General features: G+C 39.8%; 1 protein-coding gene across 1 annotated transcript in view; it reads right to left on the reverse strand.

Annotated features, from left to right (window-relative positions):
- FBN1 (fibrillin 1) overlaps window positions 1–22778 on the reverse strand; it is a 229969-nt gene that overhangs the window by 177007 nt on the left and 30184 nt on the right. The window contains exons 5-6 of the mRNA XM_034994644.1: window positions 12767–12862; window positions 9264–9359 (exon numbers count right to left, since the gene is read on the reverse strand). Coding sequence (XP_034850535.1) covers window positions 9264–9359; window positions 12767–12862 — 192 coding nt within the window. The remainder of the gene's footprint in view (window positions 1–9263; window positions 9360–12766; window positions 12863–22778) is intronic.

The raw sequence follows: 22778 nt of genomic DNA on the forward strand, positions 1-22778 counted from the left end.
CACCCACTGCCTCTCTATACAGTTTCCAAAATGCTATTGACCATGGAAACTTCATTTCATGGAACCCCCATGGGACTAATGTTCTACAAAAAGTACTTTGGCACATCATCTAGACCACGAAGTTCCATATATTTGTCCAATATACATTCATAAACCAAAAACAGAACAGACTCTCTAGAGGCCATAACTACTAGAGAACATGAACACCAAGCGTTCTCAAGGACTCTCAATTAAGCATATAAAATTGGTAAGGGTCTCCAGGCTGCTCTCCATGGGATTAAGCTAAAACAGTTTCAGAAATAGACGAGTCCACCCACTAAGAATTTCTTGAAATCCCAATACCCTGCCTTATACAGAAATGGTGCAGAAGCCATTGTTCAGTAAAACAGAAGAGCACCACAAAGAGATTTGAAATAGACCTTCCCTTCTTTGGAGTTGAGCAAGTTGACATCATGCCCCCTCCTCTTTTCTCATAGGAGGTCTCCAACACTGAGAAAGCTAGCATAGGAAGGACTTCCTAAGGGCAACTTTGCCCTCCATCTTCTCCTGGTCAATTGCAGCCTCTGCATCTTTATACTATCTCTTCCCTTCATCTATAGTACTTTTCATCTACTCTACCTAGCTAAATATTTGCCATGCTTGGTTATTTTACTATTTCGTATATGCATCTCTATCTTTTCAAAAAATGATTTTTAGTTCCTGATGACAAGAACCATAAATTTCCTTCTGATTCCATCACAGTGCCTAGCTTAGGGCTGAGCCTTTATGAAATACTTGCTATAGTTGTTAGACCTAACTGACATGACTACGAGAGATTTTGCTCATCAATTATATTTGAACAAAATTCAACTTAGAAATTCCTGAGAAATTAGACTAACCTAAAACCTCTAATTTTGTTTTTTGTGGTTTTTTTTACACTGGTTTATTTTTAAATACCAATACAGGCTCTGATTCTCTAAGATGCTGCTTTCTTAAAAGTTGAAGAAGAAGCAGTGGGAAGAAGGAAAACTGGAGCCCTAATAGAGCCCTTAGGTGAAGTGTTGATGTGTAACATTAGAAGCAAAGCTCTAGAGCTGTGCTGTCCAATATGACAGCCACCAGCCACATTTGGCTCTTAGCTGGCCCAAAATGAGATGTGGAATAATATGCATGAGGGCTTAAAGTCTTAGTGTGGAAAAAAGAAAGCAACATATCTCAGTAATTCGTAGTACTGTGTATCTATTAAAATGCAACTTTTAGATATACTGGGTTAAACAAAATACATTATTAAAATTAGTTTTACCTGTTTCTCTTTACTTTTTCATGTGGCTACTAAAAAGTTAAAATTCTATACGTGGCTCACATTATATTTGTATTGGTCAGTGCTGGCAATAGTATTTTGAGTACCCAAGACTGAAAAGTGATCCAACTATTAAGTGAGGCTACTAACTTACAAAAACTAGTTCCATCTTTTTTAAAAGTTCATAAGAGCTTTAAAAAAGAAAAAAAAACAATAAATTTGAAAACAAACTATCTTGGAAGATGAAACCATGATACCAAATTTTATATCAAATTCAATAACTTTTTTTTCAAATTTAAGAACTATATTAAATGATTCATTTTGATATTAGAGGATGTTACAATGAACATTTCAGTTGAAGCACCAAGATAAAAGATGCCACATGCTGGGGCGCCTGGGTGGCTCAGTCGTTAAGTGTCTGCCTTCAGCTCAGGTCATGATCCCAGGGTCCTGGGATTGAGCCCCGCATCGGGCTCCCTGCTCCGCGGGAGGCCTGCTTCTCCCTCTCCCACTCCCCCTGCTTGTGTTCCCTCTCTCGCTATCTCTCTCTCTGTCAAATAAATAAATAAAATCTTAAAAAAAAAAAAAGATGCCACATTCTAAGTCAAGTGTGACACTATGATGCAGAATTTGCAAAGGAGGTGATGACAATCTGGTCATAGGGTTCTTAAATCATGCCTAACAGGAATTTAACCATGTCTGAGGTAGTCAGAGATGGGAAGGGGATTACTTGAGAGAGAGCTGGACTGTCACTAGCTCTCTAGGAAGCTGGTAGAGGACCACATTATGATGACAAGCATGAGAGGGGCTACAAGGAGACTACTCAGACTACATGCTATGTATCCACTGCAGTTTGGAGGACACTGGGGATTGGGAACTATCTAATGCCTGGAAACTGGCTGGCCAGATGCTTGATGTGATTGAAGGGGGAGGCTGCTACTGTGTTGAAGTTGTCTCGCACTCTGCAAATGTACTGTGGCAAAAAACAGCATGAGTGTTTTCCACCAGGTCATTGTGGACTACTGTAAGAGAAAGCTGGTGTGGAGTGGGCTTAGATCCCTTCTCAGAGGGCTGCTGGCAGTGGAGTGACAAAGAGGTCCCAGATGGCTGGAGGTACCTCTGGACATCCAGGGCTTGAGGAAGGAAATGTAAGCAACCATTAAGAATACAGACATCTTTGCTCACATAAAGGACCCACAGGAAAGACATTCTGAAAGGGACCAGAAAATGTCACCCACAAGCTGGAGGAAAACTAGCCCATGAGAGGGCTAGGAAGTGGGAGACAGAAACTAAACTGCTTTGTGATGGCCTCCCACCAGTCCTGCTTGTTCACACCAGGCACGTGCAGCATCCAGAGGCACGGTAGCATACATTCCCTACATGTACACAGTTATTCAACCACCAAACCTCAATGTCTAGCTCAACAGATGCATTTTCTGGAAATGTTCTAGGAAGATCAAGTTTATTCAATGATCCACCAACTGCCAAATATTGCAATACCACTTCAGATGCATAGTAACATTTAGGTCATTCGGCACCTGCTATCTACACATGGGTATTTACTTTCCATTTAGACTAAATCCCATAGGCAAAGCTCACAAAAGCCTCAACATATTTCAGTAAGAGCAGTTTATTGCCTGTTACCTTTTAGAAAAAAGAAATTCATAGTTCACAGAGCTTTGCATTCCAAAGGCACTTTGAGAATGGGAGTTAGCTTGCGGCATTTATCCTGGGGACTTTAATAATAACCACCTAAAATGTAAAATTAGTATCAGAAATGCAGTGTTAACCATACTTCCAAGCAGAGACAGAGGGGAAAAAGGAGTCTAGATTTCATCAGTACCATCCAGAAAAACTCCAGGAAGAAAGTACCGGAAAATCCGCTCTTGATTCTGTGAAGCATTCTAGGCAGTCCTCTGAGAGTAGGTCATGCTTCTACTTTCTTGTTAGAAGGCAAATGTATCCAAATGAGACTACCTGGTTATTAAGTATTTGGGTCATTATATGTTAGTCCTTTCCATTCACTAAACAAACTGCAGACACTGCTTTCCTGGATTTACAAAATAAAGGCTTAATTGCTTTCAGGATCTTTTTTTTTTTTTTAATTGTTAAATGAAATCATTAAAAACAATCTCTGTGCAAAACCATCATTTTTGTATCATCAGAGTCACTGCACGTAAGAGAATGAAGTAGAATTACAACCAACCTATCCGCCTTCTGTTCTATTTCCACTGTTGTGTAAAACAAAGAAAAAACCCAAACAAACAAACAAACAAAAACCCTAAACATCTTTTCCGACTCTATTAACACTGGGATTCCCTAAAGGAGGCAAGTATGATGAACAAAGATTAGTTCACCTTCTCTGGTCATACTTCTCTGATGGACTATGAATTATTGCTACACTTTCATTTTTATTCTACTCATTTGCCCCCCCCATTGTTCTTTATACTTAGAGCTATCAGTTCAATAAGGTTTTCCCCTATACTTTATCAACTAATAACCACAGAACACCAGCAGACTTTCTTGATTTGACAAAAATCCAAGCATCGTTTTCACGGTTTAGACTTGAGTAGGAATTTAGCACTGAACAAATGATTCGGGATGGGGAAAAGTCCATGTCCATGCTTACATTCAGATGGTACATGATGAAGATCTCCAGAAGGAGTAACAATAGAAAATATCTTATTATTAGCACTTATGCTTTCAAAAGGATTCATCTTCTGGCTCGCATAAAATTTAACATTAGAATGTTAATCCAATTCCATGTGCTTTAAGAGTCACACAAGACAATTCTTTTCACTGTTTTTTAATCTAAGTCAATTTTTGACCCCAAACGAAGTGTTTGACTATCCACTATAGTCACTAGAATGGACCCTATTTTAGGCTGTTTCTAAAAAATTTAAATGCCTCCCAGAAAGGAGGGCAAAATGTTCACATACTCATTTGAATCTATTGCTGACTCCATAAAGACAATTTCAAAAAATAGTTTCCAAATATGATTTGGAGAATTGTAATATCATAGGAAAACTATATCACCTTCCATGGTAACCACACAAATAGCAATATTCATTTTGTATGTGTACATTTCAGAATGTTGGTTCAGTCCTTTGGAGTCAATTTATAAGTACTACAAACAAATAGGAATCATCCTTTGTTTAAAATATCAAAATCAAGCAAACAGAGAAATAGTCCAAGTCCCAACATTAGATACACCCAAGCAATACTCAAGACTCCTTTCTCTTGGCTTTTAAAATTATTTAAAAGCAACTTAGCTCAACTCTACCAGGGAGGAAAACTACTTACCTAGCTGAATTTCTTGAAGTGCTTTTTTTCTTTTAAATCTATTACTTCCATGCTAAAACTCATAGTTCTGGATTTCTTCTTATGATTCCTCAGAAAAATTCTCTCTGGTTACTAATAAGCTCTTCCCAGAGAAACCCAAATATAGCACAGTGGTTATGTGCATAGGCTTTTAAGCCAGTTTAGCTGGTTTCAGTTTTTTCGTTGCACCTCTTACAAGCTGTCTGACCTCGGACAAGCTCTTTGACCTCTCTCTGCATCTGTTCACTCCTCTGTAAAGTGGGACTCATTGTAGGACTTAACTCATAAGCTTGTTGCAAATTGCCCAAGTAAAGTGTTCAGCACACTGCCTGGAACCCTCTAAGTACCCAGGACATGTCACCTGTTGCTACATCAAAGGGCCTCTTTGTGATTCTCATTCTTTCTGGACCCTTTGAATAGTCTAACAATTGTCAGGTTATTTCTTGAACTGCTTGTTTTTAGTTTCTTTGGCTCAGTGCTCCCCTGGTTCTCTTGCTTCTCCTCATGTTTTCTCAGTATCTATCTTCTGTTCTCTTCTTCCCTAAGCCTATTCATCATTATCCCTTCCCCATCTCCAACTTCAGCTCTGTTCCCATTATTGTCTCTTTTATCATTATCTGGAGAAGTCTTATCCGCTCACATGATTCACTGTGTTTAATATAAGAGCATTTAACAAGACTTTAAGTAGTCAGCATTCTGAGGAAAGATAGCAAGAGAAAATGTGATTCCACATAGTCTTGTTGGCAATAACTATGGCAATACCCAGCTAGCTTGTGTTGTCACTCTGCCAAAATAGGCACTGACCTCATTTCAATACTCTAATAAGAAATCCTAATTAAAAGAAAGAAAGGAAGAAAGAAAAGAAAGAAAGAAAAGAAAGAAAGAAAGAAAGAAAAAAAGAAAGAAAAAAAGAAAGAAAGAAAGAAAGAAAGAAAGAAAGAAAGAAAGAAAGAAAGAAAGAAAGAAAGAAAATGCTAACATACTGTACCACTGAGGGTTGGCAAGAGAAGTTTTACTAAGTTGCTCAAGGCCCCAGCAGAGAGAAGGCAAAATGAAGGGGAGTGGGGGAGGAGGCTATCCAAAAAACCGTAAGTGTAAATTTACACTCTATGTAAATATAGTAGGAGGTGGCAGACTTAAGTGCTCACAGGGCTAAGCAGCAAACTAAATGGAAGCAAACTAAAAATGGATGAAGTGAGCACGATGCATCATGATAGGGAGTGGTAAAGCCTGTGACAAACTGGAAAACGTAACTAGGGTATTCACATTCAGTTTTTAAAAAGTAAACACTGCAGGCCAAGCAAATCATAGGTCTCTACTTTTCCTCCTTTTAGTATAGAGATCCAGGCAACAGTATCACTGCCACCTGCCCAATGAAGCTCACAAGCCAAGATATTCTTTAAAAACATTACTTATTTTACTGGCTGAAAGCTACAAGTGAGACAAATTTGCTTCATGTTCTGGTTGCATTTGTTGAATGAATGTTCTAATTTGCAACTCAAGCATGGATCGACTGCTTATCTCCATCACAAATCCAAACACTATGTTCATGGATTATTAAGATTCACTTACGGGCTCAAAGTGATCCAAATCCTGCCAGTGTCACCCCCAAAGGGTATTCCATACTTGCATTGGCTCTCTGAGGTAGTTACAGATGTACAGAAGTTCCAATATCTGCCGGGGACAAAGCTGCTTATCCTGAGAAGTACTTGTAACTGACATTTGAAATGGTCCTTTCCATGTGTATTACATCATGATAGGAAGCTGTTTATTTGCTTATTGCCACCTGGTTTTAGTCAAAATACACCTTCCTTTCTGCATCCTTTCCAACTGAAAAAATGACAGTCTTGTGGCCCTAAAAGATCACTCTCGTGAAAATAGGGCCACATTCAATTAGTCATCAACACTGTAAACTCTGCTTAAAGTGAAACCAGTGAAAAGTATCCAGGACTATCCACAAGTAGGTAAACAGCAATTCTAGGAGACACTTGTTCATATCTGATACTCATATCTCCAGATTTTCTGGTGCTTTAAAATAAGTGCAGTTCAAAATTTATTGGCCATGTACTATGCATTAGGCATTGAACTTGGTGTGGGAATTAAAAAGCTGATGAAACCATAGTTGCTGCTGACAAGCTTATACCCTAGTCAGGGAGAGAGGCATGGGAACCTGCAGTTTCAATATAATGTGGTAAGTGCTATCAAAACAGGCGTGGAGAGTGTGCTAAGGGAGAACGCAGAAGGAGGACTTGGCTCAGCCTCCTGGAAGGGAGAAAGGAAATTAGTAAAGACTTCTTAGAAGTTCTTTTTAAAAATAAAAAGCCATATTCCAATTAAAACATAATGCAACTAGCCTAGGTAGTTAAACAACTTAATAAACCCACCTAGGTAATAAACAACTTAATCAGTATACTAACCCACCATCAGAAGTCACACTGAACACTTCCCTATGCTTCAGGATGGATTTGTCCTGACTCAGTCCTACATTTTTATTAATCATTCTTGAAATCATGAGCATGCCATTTGAGTAAAGGGATATAATTCTTTAAAGCAGTAAGCAGATGACTTCCATAAGAGCAGGAAATAGTGAAGACTCTCTAAGTGGAAATTTCTCCCATGTAGTGAGGGAAATTGTACTTATGTTTCCCTTTTCCCATTGAATGTCCGGGACGGTATTCATGGGTAGAACAGGCAAAGGGTAACAATGAAAGAGAGACTGCTTCCTCCCCAACCTCCACTATAGCACATGCCTGAAAATCTGCCATTTGGGGATTAATTTTATTTGGGGATAATCACCACTGTGAAGATCTATGGGACCAAAATATATTTACACCTAGTACAAATTTCAGGATAGCGTTATCACCAAAGGGAGCAGTTAAAGATACTCCAAACGTAGAGAAATCCCTGAATAATATGCCAGTTTTGATTCAAAGTTTAGTAACTCAATGCATTTACTTCATTCCTTAATCTCAGTCAAAGGTGAAGTCTTTGAAGAAATAACTGTGGAATGGTTAAATATCATGCCCCCTTTATTTTAGACTGTGTTATCATCAATGCCTGAACTATGGCAATCAATATTTACAGTAAATCATTAACTACTCTCTTAGAGGTAAAATGCCCTATAACTTCCTCCTATGTGTGATTTTTTCTAAAATAAATTAAACCCAGGATTATCATCTGAGGAATTATTTTCACACACCACTGTCCAAGTTACACACTAACAATTTTAATCGCAACAATTTAAATCCCACATCATCTCACTGAGTAATAATAAGGCCACAGAATGATACTACCTAATCGAAAGAGGTACCTTTATTATTTTGAATACCATTAGAGATTTATTATCTCCAAATCAATAAAAATACTTTAGGTTAGAAAGAGAAACACTTTTAAAGGGGGGCTCCAAAATGATGCTGATGATGGTGCATTACTCATCCATACCATTTAGTGGTACTGAATTAAGATACAATATAATATATCAATTAATAATAGTAATTGGCCTAGTACCTCTAGGCCCTTGTTATAATTACTATTGACCTAGTTACATCCTACTAAAACAGGTATTATTGCTTTATCAGCAAATAACTGAATTTAGATGAAGTTGTAAAAACAGAAGCAGAAAATAATTTCTCCCATACCGATCTCTGCTCTTTGTTTTTAACATAACATATATTCAACATCTGCTACTTGAATCTTAGCTTTGCATCTCAGAATAGAAAAAAATCTTTATACAACTTTGGATAAAAAGTGATGATTCTAGTTTAAAAGGTTCATGAGTATTTTTAATCAGTGTTTTCATGACTACTTGTGCAGTTTTTTATGAAATAAACCTCCCACACTCTCACCATAGAACTGGGAACAATGAGAAACGGCTATGAATGTAGAGACAAGGCAATCAATAAAGCCAAAGTTCAGGGGGTTGGAGGAAAAACTCAACAATATTGCATACCTAAATACATCTCAATATCATATTTGCATTTACGGGTAGGCAAATCAGGTAGAGCATTTCTTTTAATTAGGAGCAGCCGTGAGCATCAGACTTAAATACAGAAAAACCACATTCCGACGAAAGCATATTATTAGGTGTGTGAACTTAGGCAGATTCCTTGCCCTCATCGAGCCTTGGTCTTTCCATATGGAAAAGTGAGGCGTATCAGAGGGCTACACTGAGTATTGGATAAACCACATACGTGAAAGCCCAGTTCGCCCATGATCGACATTTCTAGTGAATTCTGGAGGTTATGCTTATAGGCTACTACAGCCCCCAGTGGGTTCTCACAGATCTTTAAGCGCTCTAAATTTTTTCCTTTCCACACAGATGTTTCGTTTGGAGCAACTTCTCTAATTTACTAGGACAACAATGAGCTCAATCCTTACCCTTACGGAAAATCCTTCCCTTTTTATCTTGATGCCTGCTGACTGGTGCTTAGGCATGGGATCACTAGTGAGTCCTGCAGTCCACTGGCAAGAATTATGGAATGACATGCATAGACTTGGGGTCACGCTGTCTTGTCATCACAGGAACCTTCCCAGTGACAGATCAGAAACCCCCTTGAAGCTCAGCAAAATTCATGCAGGAGCTGCATAAACCCAATGCGCGCTTAAATCAGGAATAGCTTTAGCCATCAGAACATATTTACACTCACTCATTTTTAAAAATTACCTCTTTCACACTGGGGTCCAGTAAAGCCGTAAGTGCAGGCACATCGATTCGGGGCCACACACCTGCCTCCGTTGAGGCATCCACTCTCACAGACGGCTGGAAGGGAAGGAGGGAGAAGGTGAGAGCCTTCACCGGAAATCAGATGCGAATGGAGTAACACTTACCGTCCCCTGAGGCACAACAATAAAAAATCTAAACAATCACCCTGGTATTCGTTTTCAACAGTTACGTTCCAGTTCCAGCTCTGCATATGTTCCTCAATCAACTCGGGTTAAACTGCCTGGAACAAGTGAGTTTACACCCATGTTGATGCTGAGAGTTTCATTCTGGGGAGTATCCGAGCAATGCTTTCAGTTCTGTATCTAAAATGGTGGTTTATAAGAGATGTCACTGGATGAGAACTGCATTTTAGCAAGCTGAGTCTTTTGCTTATGATTTGAGGGCTCCCACGAGGGAAAACATTAGCCTCTGTCACTGGTACAGAAATACGGCATGTTAAATCACACAATTAACTACAAACAATAAAACATTAATTCTAACCATATTTATGGGCCGGAAGGAAGACCCAAGCGACTGTTGTAACAGAATCTATTGGTGAGAGAAGTCCAGTGATGCTTGAGGGAGGGACATTCTACTTGCCAGAAAAGGCATTAAAATAAGAACTGAGAGCTCATGCCCTGAACAACTCTTCTCTGTACAATTTCCTGCAATTCTTTCATGCATGGCCTCTTTCTAGGCATCTTTATCCACAAGTGGTGGGCTCTTCTGAGCCAAATTTGCCAGTACCACTCCCTCTTGAAAGCCCAGCTCCTATCTCATTCCCTAATACCTCCTCCTTTTGAGTTAATTCCTCCTTCCTATATCTCCTGCACACTTTATCTGTATCCTCGTGGCAGTCATGGACTTGAGCCACTCAGATCTGCCTCCAAGAAAACCTACTGTAAGGAGCTTAGCTGGCCGACAGTCCCCAGCCACCACACCTTCAGATCTGCTTCATGTTCACGCCAAGGACACAGATCTCCTGGCTGCTACCACCCAATGACTAAGCTTAGTGAGGTACCAGAGACGGGGCACTTCTGCCCATCATGGAACTCTCCCAACGGGAAATCTTTGCTCTGGGCTCACCATCAGCCTGGCCAAGGCTTTCTTAGAGCTGCATTCTAGTCTGAGGCACCTTCTACACAATCTACCCAATCCCCTTCTCCTTGCACAGGGGCGAAGACCAGCATCGTGGTCTGAAGGCTCTCCCCTCCTACTCCTGCTTTCTCACCCCTTTCTTCTTTACAGGCCTTTCCCACAATAAATCTCTTGTATATCCAATTCTGTCTTGGCATCTGGTTGGGATCAGAGGACTTGAACTGACACAACCCCTTATAGCCAAAACTATGGCAAGAGCCCATTTCTCATCATAAAATTAGAGAGGTTTACATACATTAATTGTTCTGATTTGCCTCTTAATTTACAGTCAGGGAAGAAGGAAAAGATTTTAGGTAGAAAAGAAATTTTAAGATGGCCTAAGCCAACCATCCTATTGTATAGATTAGGAAAGTGAGGTCTAGGAAAGTTTTTCTAACTCTGAAAGTGTTAACCAAATGCCTGTTGTGTGGTAGATTCATGGCTGAACTCCCTCAAGGAGCACCAAAGGGAGCAGAAGATGCCCAGCAGCTCCTCATGATTCCCTTTCCAAAAATGCCTTTGACTCCACCCCCCTCCCACCAGCTCAGTAGCCACAGCCTTGGTACTAGTTTTCCTGCTTCCTGTTTCTTCCCACTGCAGTTATACCCCCACACTGTGGCCACCACAATCTTCCTCATTGTAAACCACTGTAAGCGAAGCGTCTTGAGGCCAGCATTTCATAGCATTAAATGCACGGGCCATGAAGTCAGACTGCTTGGGTTCAAAGCCTAACTCTGCCAATCCCTCCCCATATAACTTCAGACAAGTTACTGATGTCCCTGTGCCCCATTCTCCTCATCTGCTGGCGGTAAAAGACGTCTCTAACTCAGGAGGTTACAGTTTTATTCAATGAGTTAATGCATGTGAAGAGTTGGAAAATGTGCCCAGCACATGGTAAATGTAGAGTAAATAGTTCAGCCGAGGAATGGTTGTTGTTGGTTGGTTGTTGTTGTCTCACTCCTCTTCCCTGGCTCTACTGTGGATGCAAACACGGTATGCATAAAGGCACTCAAAACCTGGGTCCCCAACTTTCATTTTGACCTTATCTGCCTTCCCATCACCTTCCTCAGCAACATGTGCTACGTCTGACATCTCATCCTCTGCCGTGACCTTGTGCTTTGGCCCATGCTCTGCCAGTGGCATGAGAAGCCCATCCCCTATCATCTGACAAGTGAACCCCATCCCATCCTTCAAGACCCAGCTCAAGGGTCTCCCACATTGGGGAAGCTGTCCTGTGTCTCCTCTCCCCACACTGCTGTTGTGGGCTACTCAAAACTCAGTCGTTATTCTTACCACATGTGCAGTGCGTGGACAGTCACGGGGGCATTATATAAATTTTGGGCATTATATAAATTTTGGTTCATTTATAGTAACAATATTCATTGTAGCAAATATATATACAATGGCAAAGACTGGAAACAATATGAATAAATGCTCATCATTAAAGATTCATTAAATAAGCAATAAAGCAGCTATTTAACAGAGTATTCTGCAACCATTAAAACGTATTTTAAAATGTTTAATAATGTGGAACATACTTCTAATAAAATATTAAGTAAAAAAGGAGTATGAAAAGTCATGTATACAGTAAGATTTCATGTGCCAAATATGCATTAAAAGACTAGAAGGTAATATCTGGAATGATAGGATTATGGAGAATTTTATTATTTTCTCTTTTTGAAATTTTCCAAATTTTCTGCAGGGTGTATATATTCCTCTTAGTGTAATAAAAAGTAAGCTTTCTTGAAGGAATTTTCATCTTCTGCAGGGGCTGACTGAGAGTAGACACAAAATAAACAGTGTTCATGAATGAACCAGCAAACCAAACACCATGTGGTATTACAGTAGTAGAATCTAGGTTGGGAAACTGGAGAGATGCAGATATTATTAGTCAAGAAAAAGAACATGTTTGGGGAGAAAGACGAGGTTGAGTTTTGAAATACTTCGAGATGCTTCTTAAAAAGCCAGGTGGACATATTCAGCAATCAAATGGAAGGTATATATCTGGAACAAACAAGAATTCTACACCTTGGGTGCTGATCATACATGAAGGGGATGAGGTAAGCAGGGGTGCCGAAGATAAATGAGAAGAAAATGAGCCCAACCAGCACTCCCAAGGTTCCAATCAGAAATCTGGTGCAAAGTGCATTAGATGGGTGATCTGGTCATCTGTAAGACTCACCAGACATCTATAAAAATGCCACCTCCCAGATAACCAAAGAGAATCCATCAGCACTGAGCTCTATATTCTTTTTGTCTCCGTAGCTGTCTACACATTTGCCTACATAGTTTAGCAGGTAGGATACCTATGGGTATGGTTTACTTACGTTGTCCACAGTGAGTGCCTATGTATCCTTTCTGGCACAGACAGTGATCATCACTACAGCTACCTCCATTCATACAGCGAATGTTACAGTGTTGGACTTGAAAAGGAAAAAAAAAAAAAAAGAATGATTTACTTTTGCAGTTTAAGTAGGTAGATTGCAACACTTCACAGGAATTGATCTGTAGTTATCTGGAGAGAAAATAAAATGGTTTATCAAGATTCACATACTTGTGCAGAAATAACCTAACTGACAACACTAACCGTGTTATTTTTAGTGAGTATAAAATCAATTACAATGCAATTGTTTCTTTGATATTTACTGTAATGGTGCTAAATGACTTCCCTAATTCAGCAGGACTTCCCACTCAATGTCATTTCTGAAATTTATAACAACAAGAAAATAGTGCCTTGAGCAACCTTATGAGACAAGATTACAACGGCAATAATTTTCCTGTTACAAGATTTAGAGTCCCACTGTAGGTGGCCAGGAAAACGGTCTGAGTGAGAAATTCCAAGGAATTTTGTTAAAAGAAATTTTGGAGGCAGCAAAAAGAAGAAAAAACTACCTACAAGAGCACTTAATAACAAGGCTGCCTGATAATGGAGGCGGCCGGCCTTGGCTCAGAAAGAGCTGCTTGTTTAAACTGTAACCTTAAACTAAATAAGACCCGCAGTGTTTGAAATCCATTCTTTGTCATACTGTCACCTACAGAAGTGTGACTCTGAGGTTCAGGGCAGAAGGACCATGGGGGGCAGGCAGCCTTGGATGTGAGACAAGACACTAAAAGAAACTGGAGTGATAGATACATGTGAGGTGAGAATGAGAGCATGGCGTGTGCTCTCCTTTCTCTAGAGTGAAGGCTGTTTCTAATTCAATAATTTAGGATGCTAAAACACTTTCAGAATCCCAGGCTGTCCCTTTGTCCTCTGGAAACAATAACTACCCTACTTGGAGAAGACTAGAGGCTTGACTGAATTCGTCATTAATCCCTGTTGACACAACCCTACACAAGGAGACCAGGACTGGGCACTGGGAGTGGCCTACTCCAACCTGTGTCCTCCAAGCTTTGAGAGAAAATTCCTACAGAAAAAGGCTCCACAATTTTACATAGGGAGAAGAGAACCCCACCTTCGGTGCAAGAACAGCAATCAGCTGCTCAGCCTTGCTCTTAGGCTCAGTCTTCCTGGAGCACAGGGGCCAAATCTGCTACAAGTAGAGAGAAGATGCCTCGCAGTCCCCACCTTCTTTGGTAGCCCCTGGTTAGGATTCTCAGTGCCGTATCAAGAGTGGCCACGGACTTGAGGAGAAAGGGCCACTTTCATAAGGAGCTACACAAATCTCAGCATGACAGTGGGGAAGAGATGTCAGAACTGAATACTTCCTATGCCCTCATAGAGGACCAAAGAGTTAATTGAGTCAAGCTGAAAGTGATACACTTTCTCAAGAACACGTCACACAGTTACTGAAGCACCACCAGAGGCTCCCTATCTCTAGTATGCTAAGAACTTCCTCCCTCTCTCAGCATGGCCATGGGCCTTTCAGGACTCCCTGCATACTTCTGGTAAGTCCTATGGCTCAGTCCCCAATCTACTTCTCATTCATTCATTCACTTAACATATCTTTCTGACTGCCTACTGTGTGCCATGCAAAATGCCAAACACATTGTTCTAGTCTCTTGGTGGAATCTCCTCTTTAACCTGTCTCTTTGTCCCTTACCCTTAATCCCCAACATAAAATGCACACAGCTGTTACCAAATACCAAAACCCTACCTATCTCTAAGACCCACTGCAAATGTATCTTCTTTTCTTTGATCTTTTCTGATTTCTGTTCTCTCTTCCTTCTCCCACTAGATATGAGCCCTCTTTTCCCTGAGTCCAGAGTATTTTATTCTCTTTTGAAATGTATATTATATAACCTAACCTATTTTTTTTTAGTTGTTTCTCCTATCCCCAACCCATTTGTCCAAAAGCTTCTTTAGAGTGGAAAGCATCATGGTTATTAATTACACGCCCTAAGTGCCTAGAGTAATACCTTGCCTACTTGTAGGTGTGGTATAAAACTTTACTAAGGTAATTTCCATTTACTTAACTCATACCACCAGATAATGACATCTAAAGCTATCCTCAAAAACTAAGACTGAGAAATTGCTCATTATGCCCTAAGCCATTATACAGCCTTAAGTAGGTTGCTATTAAAAATATTTTATCTTCATTTCCCCATGCATAAAAGCAGAAATAAATCCTTTGTTGGAGCATTGTTACAGAAGTCAAGCAACCCAGGAAACTGGTTAAAACAGTTATTTTAGGCTCCTCTGACTCTATTAAAATGTCTCAGCCAAAATGCTTTTGAATTATAAAAACTATCTACAAATATACAAAGGGAATGATTTGGTGAAAATTTGGATAATATTCTAAGTAGGTCAGGAAAAGGTGTATAGTTGCTTTAAAATTTGAAGTTAAACTTAGCTTCATCCTATCTTAGAAAAACAGTGAGGGTTGGGAAAAGCACAGGAAATGATGTCATGTGTCAAGCAGCATAGGAACTCAACCCACAAACTGATTTCAATTAAAGTGGTTCATGCCAAGAGCTAATTTCCATTCCCACATGAGCAACAAAGCCATTTAGCTACTTTGAGATAAAAAGCTAACAGTAGTTCAAATAGTGACTTTACATTATTTGTTCAAATTGAAAAATAGAATGAATTCTTTCAGGAAAAATGGTAAGTTCACATTTAAGTGCAATATAATAAAAATCTTTCTGATATGCTTTTATATTTTTTCTACCCTGTCTTTCAGGTAAACCTTTTCCAGGTCTAAAATATTTCCAGAAAATATTTTGTCTCCCTTAAAAAATAAGACCCTTGGTCAGACTTCTGAAACAGTATGGCATAGTTAGTCCAGTGGTTCCAATAATCCAATGAACTATGAATCTTGGGCTAGGGGATCACCCTTAACGAGAGATAATTGGATCTTAACCATCTGCTTTGCCACAAACATGTTTGCCAAAGTAACTTCGCATTCTTTGTGAGTCTTAGATGTTCGGGGGAGAAACATATTTCTTTAAAACAATCACTCAGGATTTTTGTGGGGAAATAAAGGAACTAGACATGCAGCTTCACTACAGCAGGAACAATTTAGAGAGTATACATACATAAATTGGTTTTATTTTTTTATCGAGTCCTGCCATTGATGCGTATTCTAAATTTACACTGATTTGAACAAGCATCCCAGATGTCCAACAATGACAAGACCAAGTTCTATATCTCTAGAAAAAGCCAAAGCTCCACTTAAATCCATAATGATGTGGTATATTTGTTACATGCTCTAAATACTTCAAGTTAGATTATATTCCTAAACTCAATCTGTGTTAAGATTTTACCAGAAACTGACAATACCAGGGGAGTTCAAGTGTCAGTGTCTAAGCTGCTACATGCAGATAACTCTGAGAGCCCTAAGACCCAATGAGGATTTCCCCTTGAAAATGAGCAGACAGCCTCAAAGGGTTTCAACATTCTAGAACGAGCAGGAAATGTTGCCACTTACCTGTATCTATATAGACTCCTAAATAAATGTTTTTTTTTTCCAGATTCAGTCAATCATTCTGGCCGTTCAATAAATACTAACTGAATGCCTTTCCTTTGCCAGGCACCAGCAAGAGAAGAAGAAACCCCCTTTAGGTGATAGCCCAGTACAAACTAGTTCATAAAATGACCCACAAGAAGAGAACAATTTGAGCATGCTATGGGAATGAAAGAGATGCGGGGCTAAGGTAACCATTTTCTTTGGGATGCATGAGGTTGGGAATGATTCTACAGACCTGCCATTGTCTTGGCAAGCACAAGGGGCAGAAAGAACATTGAGTACAATTTGCAAATAAGCATCTATATGGCAAGCACGCAATTTTAATTTAGGCTAGGAAAAGCACAGACAGGCAAACTAGAGAGCGAGACTAACTCCTGGACTTTACACCAGAGACAGGTCCACAGGGGCAGCCAGAGTCACTGCAGGACAAAAATAATTTTCATTCAGAAAAATAACAGCAATGACATTTTTCCCTAAGTGCATAAATGTCCTGTGGTGCCTAAAGATGCACAACTCAGAAGAGCAACTTCACTTAAGTACCCAAAACAAAAGCAAAAAACAAAACCCTAGCATAGCTGGAAAAAGTTCAGAGGAAGACAGGTTAAATGATAGCAGTGATAAAGGAAGGCACTTTCATAGAGAACAGATTAGAAAGCAAAGGACTCAACTATTTCTAAAGTCTGAGCAGGTTCCACTCCTCTCCTCCCTGTTCATATAAATTCCACACTTCCTGAAAAACCTTTCCAAGGGTCACTTATCCTAGATTAGCGATAGCACCACCTTCCTATCCTGAGTGTCCTCACACTTTCAGCACACGGTTGTTCCAAACTTGCTCAAACTTGCTCACACACTGCTCTAGAATTGTTCCCCTGGCCTTCTACTACCCTTAGAGTTTAGATTTGTGTTGGGAATACAAGCACCTCCCAAATCTCACTGAATTGAAGTAAACTAAAAATGACAAAAATTTGTTCAAAGTGTAAGGGATTCCGCATAAGGAAGATGTTAATACTCCCTCCCCAAACTGACTTACAGGCTTACTTACTATAGTTCCTATCAAAATCCTAGAAATATTTTTTTGTAGACGTAGACAAGATTAATCTAAAGTGTATATGGACAGGCAAAGGAACTGGAATAGCTAAAATGATTTTGAAAAAGAAGAATAAGGTGAAAGCAATTAGTCTACTCAATTTGTAGGACTTTTTATATAGCAGCAGTAATCAAGACTGTACAGTATTGGAGAAGAGATAGACATGTGGATCAACAGAATGAAATGAAGACCTAGAAACAGACCTCTACAAATATGATTTTTGACAAAGGTGCAAAAGTAATTCAATGGGTGAAGGATAGTCTTTTCAAAAACAGATGATGCTGGACATCTATAAGTATTGAAGGAACTTAGACCTCAACCTCATACCCCATAAAAAAAAGTGTCTCAACAATAAATCACAGATGTAAATGTAGAATATAAAACTATATAACATTTTTTAAAAATTGGAAAAAATCTTCAGGATATAGGGGTAGGAACTCTTAGAGTTGATACTAAAAGCATGATCCATTAAAGGAAAAATTGAAAAGGGGGATTTTCATCAAATTTTAAAATATTTGCTCTGTAAAAAACTAAGAACATGAAAGAGCAAGTTCCAGAGTGGGAGAAAATGTTTGCATCTCATATATCTGACAAAGGGCTAGGAGCTGTAATATACAAAGAACTCTCAAAATAGCAAACAATCCAATTAGAATCTGGGCAAAAGACATAAAGAGACATTTCACTGAAGAAGATACACAGGTAGCAAAATAAGCACAGGCAAAGATGTTCAACATCATAAATCAGGCCAAAAAGGCAAATTAAAATCACAATGAGATATAACTACAGACCTATCAGAATAGCTAAAATTAAAAATAGTGAAAACACCAAAACCTGGTAAGGATGCTGAGAAACTAGGTCATTCATTCATTGCTAGTGAGAATATAAAAGGGTATAGCCACCCCAAAAACAGCCTGGCAGTTTCTTAAAAAACTAAACATGCAACTACCATACCACCCAGCAATTCCATTCCTGGGCATTTATCTCAAAGAAATGAAGACTTATGTTCATATAAAACCCTGTAATGAGGGGGGCCTGGGTGGCTCAGTTGGTCAAGCATCCAACTCTTGGTTTCAGTTTAGGTCATGATCTCAGGGTCATGGGATTGAGCCCCACATCAGGCTCCATGCTCAGTGTGGAGTCTGCTTGAGATTCTCTCCCTCTCCCTCGGCCCCTCCCCTGCTCACACACTCTTTCTCTATAAAATATATAAAATATTTTAAAAAACCCCCAAAACCTGTACATGAATGCTCAGAGCACAACAAAACTGGAGAAAACCTGAATGTCCTTCAACTGGTGAATGGCTAAACAAACTGTGGTACATCCATAGCAAGTAATACTACTCAGCAATAAAACAGAACAAACAGTTGACACATGCAATGACTTGGATGAATCTCCAGAGAATCATGCTGAGTGAAAGAAGTCAATCTCAAAAGGTTCCCTATCATGTGATTCCATTTATATAACATTCTTGAAATGACAAAACTGTAGAAATGGAGAAAAGATTAGTGGTTGCCAGGATTAAGGAGAGCATAGGGATAGGAGGAAAATGACTATAAAAGGGCAACATGAGGCATCCTTGCAGTGATAGACCTCTTCCGTATCTTGACTGTATCAATGTCAATATCCTGATGGTGATATCGTGCTATAGTTTCACAGGATGTTAACATGGGAAAACCGGGTGAAGGGTACCCAGGATCTCTCTGTATTATTTCTTACAACTGAATATGAATCTATAATTATCTCAGAAAAGAAGTTTAGTTTTAAAAATCCTTTTAAAAAGCATAAAGAATAAAACAGGATGAGTATGAAATTGATCTACAAATTCTTAAATATAAAATTCAGGGAACAACTTTTATAATAATACATGTTATTAAAGAAGACAATAATCTGTTTTATATTACATGTATATATATATAAAGAAGAGTTTGAGTAAATTCATTAATCAGTCTACCATGACCTAATTAGAATTAGGATTGCTCAGGGTCCATTGTCAGGCTCAGAGATGGATGGAGTTGAGAACAGTCCAAACAGAATTGAAATTAAAGTCCAGAAAACATGGCGCGCCTGCATGGCTCACTCGGTTAAATATCCCACTCTTGATTTTGGCTTAGGTCATGACCTCAGGGTGGGGCCCGTGTCGGGCACCACGTGGAGTCTGCTTAATATTCTCTCTCTCGGGGCGCCTGGGTGGCTCAGTTGGTTAAGCGACTGCCTTCGGCTCAGGTCATGATCCTGGAGTCCCAGGATCGAGTCACAGATAGGGCTCCCTGCTCGGCAAGGAGTCTGCTTCTCCCTCTGACCCTCCTCTCTCTCATGCTCTCTGTCTCTCATTCTCTCTCTCAAATAAATAAAATTAAAAAAAAAAAAAATTCTCTCTCTCCCTTTCCCTCTGCCCCTCCTCCCTGCTCTCTCTCTCTCTAAAAAAAAAAAAAAGAAAAGAAAATGTCCAGAAATCCCGTTTTCTGACTCTGGATAGCCAATCTTTTTTGCCCTGGTGCCCCTATGAGCAGTGGCAAGAGTTCCAATAGATTAAGAGAAGCCCTGTCTTCCTAGTTCCCAGAGGAATTGCTGGCTGGCAGTATGGACCCTTTTGGAAATGCAATCTCCCCTCAGGCCACGAAGAGATCATTTCTTATTCTCAGAGTCCCAGGACACTCAAAAGTAGAAAACAGCCTGAAAGAACAACCCTCCTTTCATTATTTTCATTTTCAAATGAGAAAAATAAGACCTCGGAGGCCCCACAACTTTCCCAGGCCTCCTTGATCACTATCACATAGCAAGTATAAGATTTCTCATACAAAATATTGGTGAAATCTAAATTTGTCCCCTTTTGGTAGAACTACAGGTAGTAAATGCAAGTATTTTGCTGTGTTGAGTCATCCTTCTACTAGCAGGAAAGTTAGCAAAGTGATCTCTCCATATTTATTGCCAACCACACCGTGGCCAGGAAGTTCTATAGGATAGTACAGCTATTACCTAGAACAATACTTCAAAAGGTCAGAAATGAATTCTGATTATCGCAGCTACCCTGAATTTAAAATATTCTGCCATCTTCAATTTTGCAAGATGTTTAGATAATATTAATTCAGATTGAGTCCAAGCCAATGATTTTTTTTTAAAGATTTTATTTATTTGATAGAGAGAGTGAGAGAGCACAAGCAGGGGGAACAGTAGAGGGAGAGGGAGAAGCGGGCTCCTGATGCGGGGCTCGATCCCAGGACCCTGGGATCATGACCTGAGCCGAAGGCAGACGCTTAACGACTGACCCACCCAGGCGCCCCCAAGCCAATGATTTTAAAGGCTCCAAGTGCCTCAAAGATCCTGATGAAACCAAATTGTCCTCCTCCTACCACTCTTATCCACTAGTTACTCAGGTCCAATGCCCAGGTACCATAGGTGGACCCAAACCTCTTCAGAGAGCATCACCCGTAAGTCTTGGACATCAGTCCCTAACCTAAATCTGGCCCACAGCACCTACCACTCTACTGCCATCTCGAGGCTAGCTTGAAATCTACGAGGCCCAACTTGTTAACATCCTATCTTTACGGCTCGTGATTTTTACTTGACAGAGAAATCAGCAGCAGTTCTCACTATCATATTGAAGACCTTCCTAGCTGGATACCTAGTTTTATCATCCAACTATATTTTATCCCTGCCAGAGGACTACTGTTGTTGGTTGGCCCAAGGGCCAATCTGAGCGATGGGGTCTGTTCCCAACTTGGTATCTAGATTCCTTCCCCTTCCCTTAGGTAGTTCTCGGTGGCAGTCTGATGGAGATGGAGATGTCCAACAGGCTCCTGGAAGTGCCACCAGTTGACTTCTCTACCTTTCTGTCTTCCTCCAGCTCAGGTGCCCTTGATTTGTACAATGAACCTAATGTTGCTTGGAAGATACACATCCAAAACGAAGCTGAGATCAAATAAGAATATGCTATTCTCGGTGCAATAAGCAAATGACTCCTGGCCCATGGGGAAGTTTCTATCCCAATCTACAACTGACGGTGTTTAGTAGTAGGCTGTGTTTGTTTGGGTTGTACCAGAAGCAGATTCTGAGACAATAATTTAAATGCAAGTAGTCTGTTTTAGAAGTGACTTCAGGAAACACTGGTAGGAGAGTGAGGAGGTGAGACAAGGAAGATGATCAAGATGATCAATACATGATCAAGCCTATTACCACTGTGGGCAGCTGGGGCTCAGCCCACTAGGGAATTCCAAGAGACAGTTCAGAACACAGTCCATAGTTCTGCAAACTGAGAGGCAAGGAAGCTGGGGCACTTATCCAACACTCTCTGCCTGTCACTAGTTAATAGTTGTTTCTAGGGCCACCAGCCCTCCAGCACTTCTAGTCTGCCTTACATGCAGATCTGGCATGCTCCCTGTCAGAAAAATTTTACAGAGCTCTAAGGATGAGTTATAATGAATGCCAAGGTATGTGAGCAGACACCAAAGGGTCTGTTAGGACTACTTGCCCTATCCTGTTTATCAGCTTACGAGAGCCATGGCTAAATATTAGGACCCTTAACAGGTAATCAACCTCGACCACACTGAAGTTTCTACCTGCAACAGACTAAAAGAGAATGCATTTATTCCGCAATACTTTTCTTGAAAATCTTGTCAGAAATGGAAACACTACAAGGGGAACTCATTTTCTCACTGGAAATGGGAAATGGAACCTAAGTTTTTCGCTCTGGTAATGGTCAAGGTGTTGAGGCATGAACTTCAACTTTTTTTAACAACCCATAATGACTCACCTTCTTCCCAAACCCTGCATTTCCCCTAATTCATTGCTGAGGATGCCACATTTAAAGAATAACCACCCCCCCAAAAAAAAGTATTAAAAAAAACAACAGAACAAGCAAGCAAATGCTCTGGAAAATGAACTGTGGGTATTTATTTGGCATACAGAATGAAGCGGTAAAATTGTGAAAGGGAAAATAGGTTTGTGCTTCAGGAAAAATCACCTCCAAACTGCGATAATGACTTCTCACATTTTCTTCTTGCAAAGGCAGGGGTCTTCAGTTTTTAAAAAGTGTTTAATCAGACTCATACTTTAGTACCACAAGGAAAAATGCCTAGTTTTCTTGAGCCAAAAATGTACATTTAACAATCATTCCACTTAGCATCTTTAATGGCATTTACATTGGAGATACAAAGATAAATAAGGCAATACCTACAAAGGAGGTCATAATCTTTATATTATTCATAGTAACTATGTCCCGTAGGTAACCTTGTGAAGAGTGAAGAAGGAAAATGGGAGGCCAGATTGAGGAAAGCCATTCCAAGATTTTTGGGCAGAACAGAGAAGGCAGATGTTCTAGTGAAAAAATATATATATATATTGCAG

Source organism: Mirounga leonina, unplaced genomic scaffold (genome assembly GCF_011800145.1).
Source record: "Mirounga leonina isolate KUSES-001 unplaced genomic scaffold, KU_Mleo_1.0 Mir_91, whole genome shotgun sequence".
Classification (NCBI taxonomy): Eukaryota; Metazoa; Chordata; class Mammalia; order Carnivora; family Phocidae; genus Mirounga; species Mirounga leonina.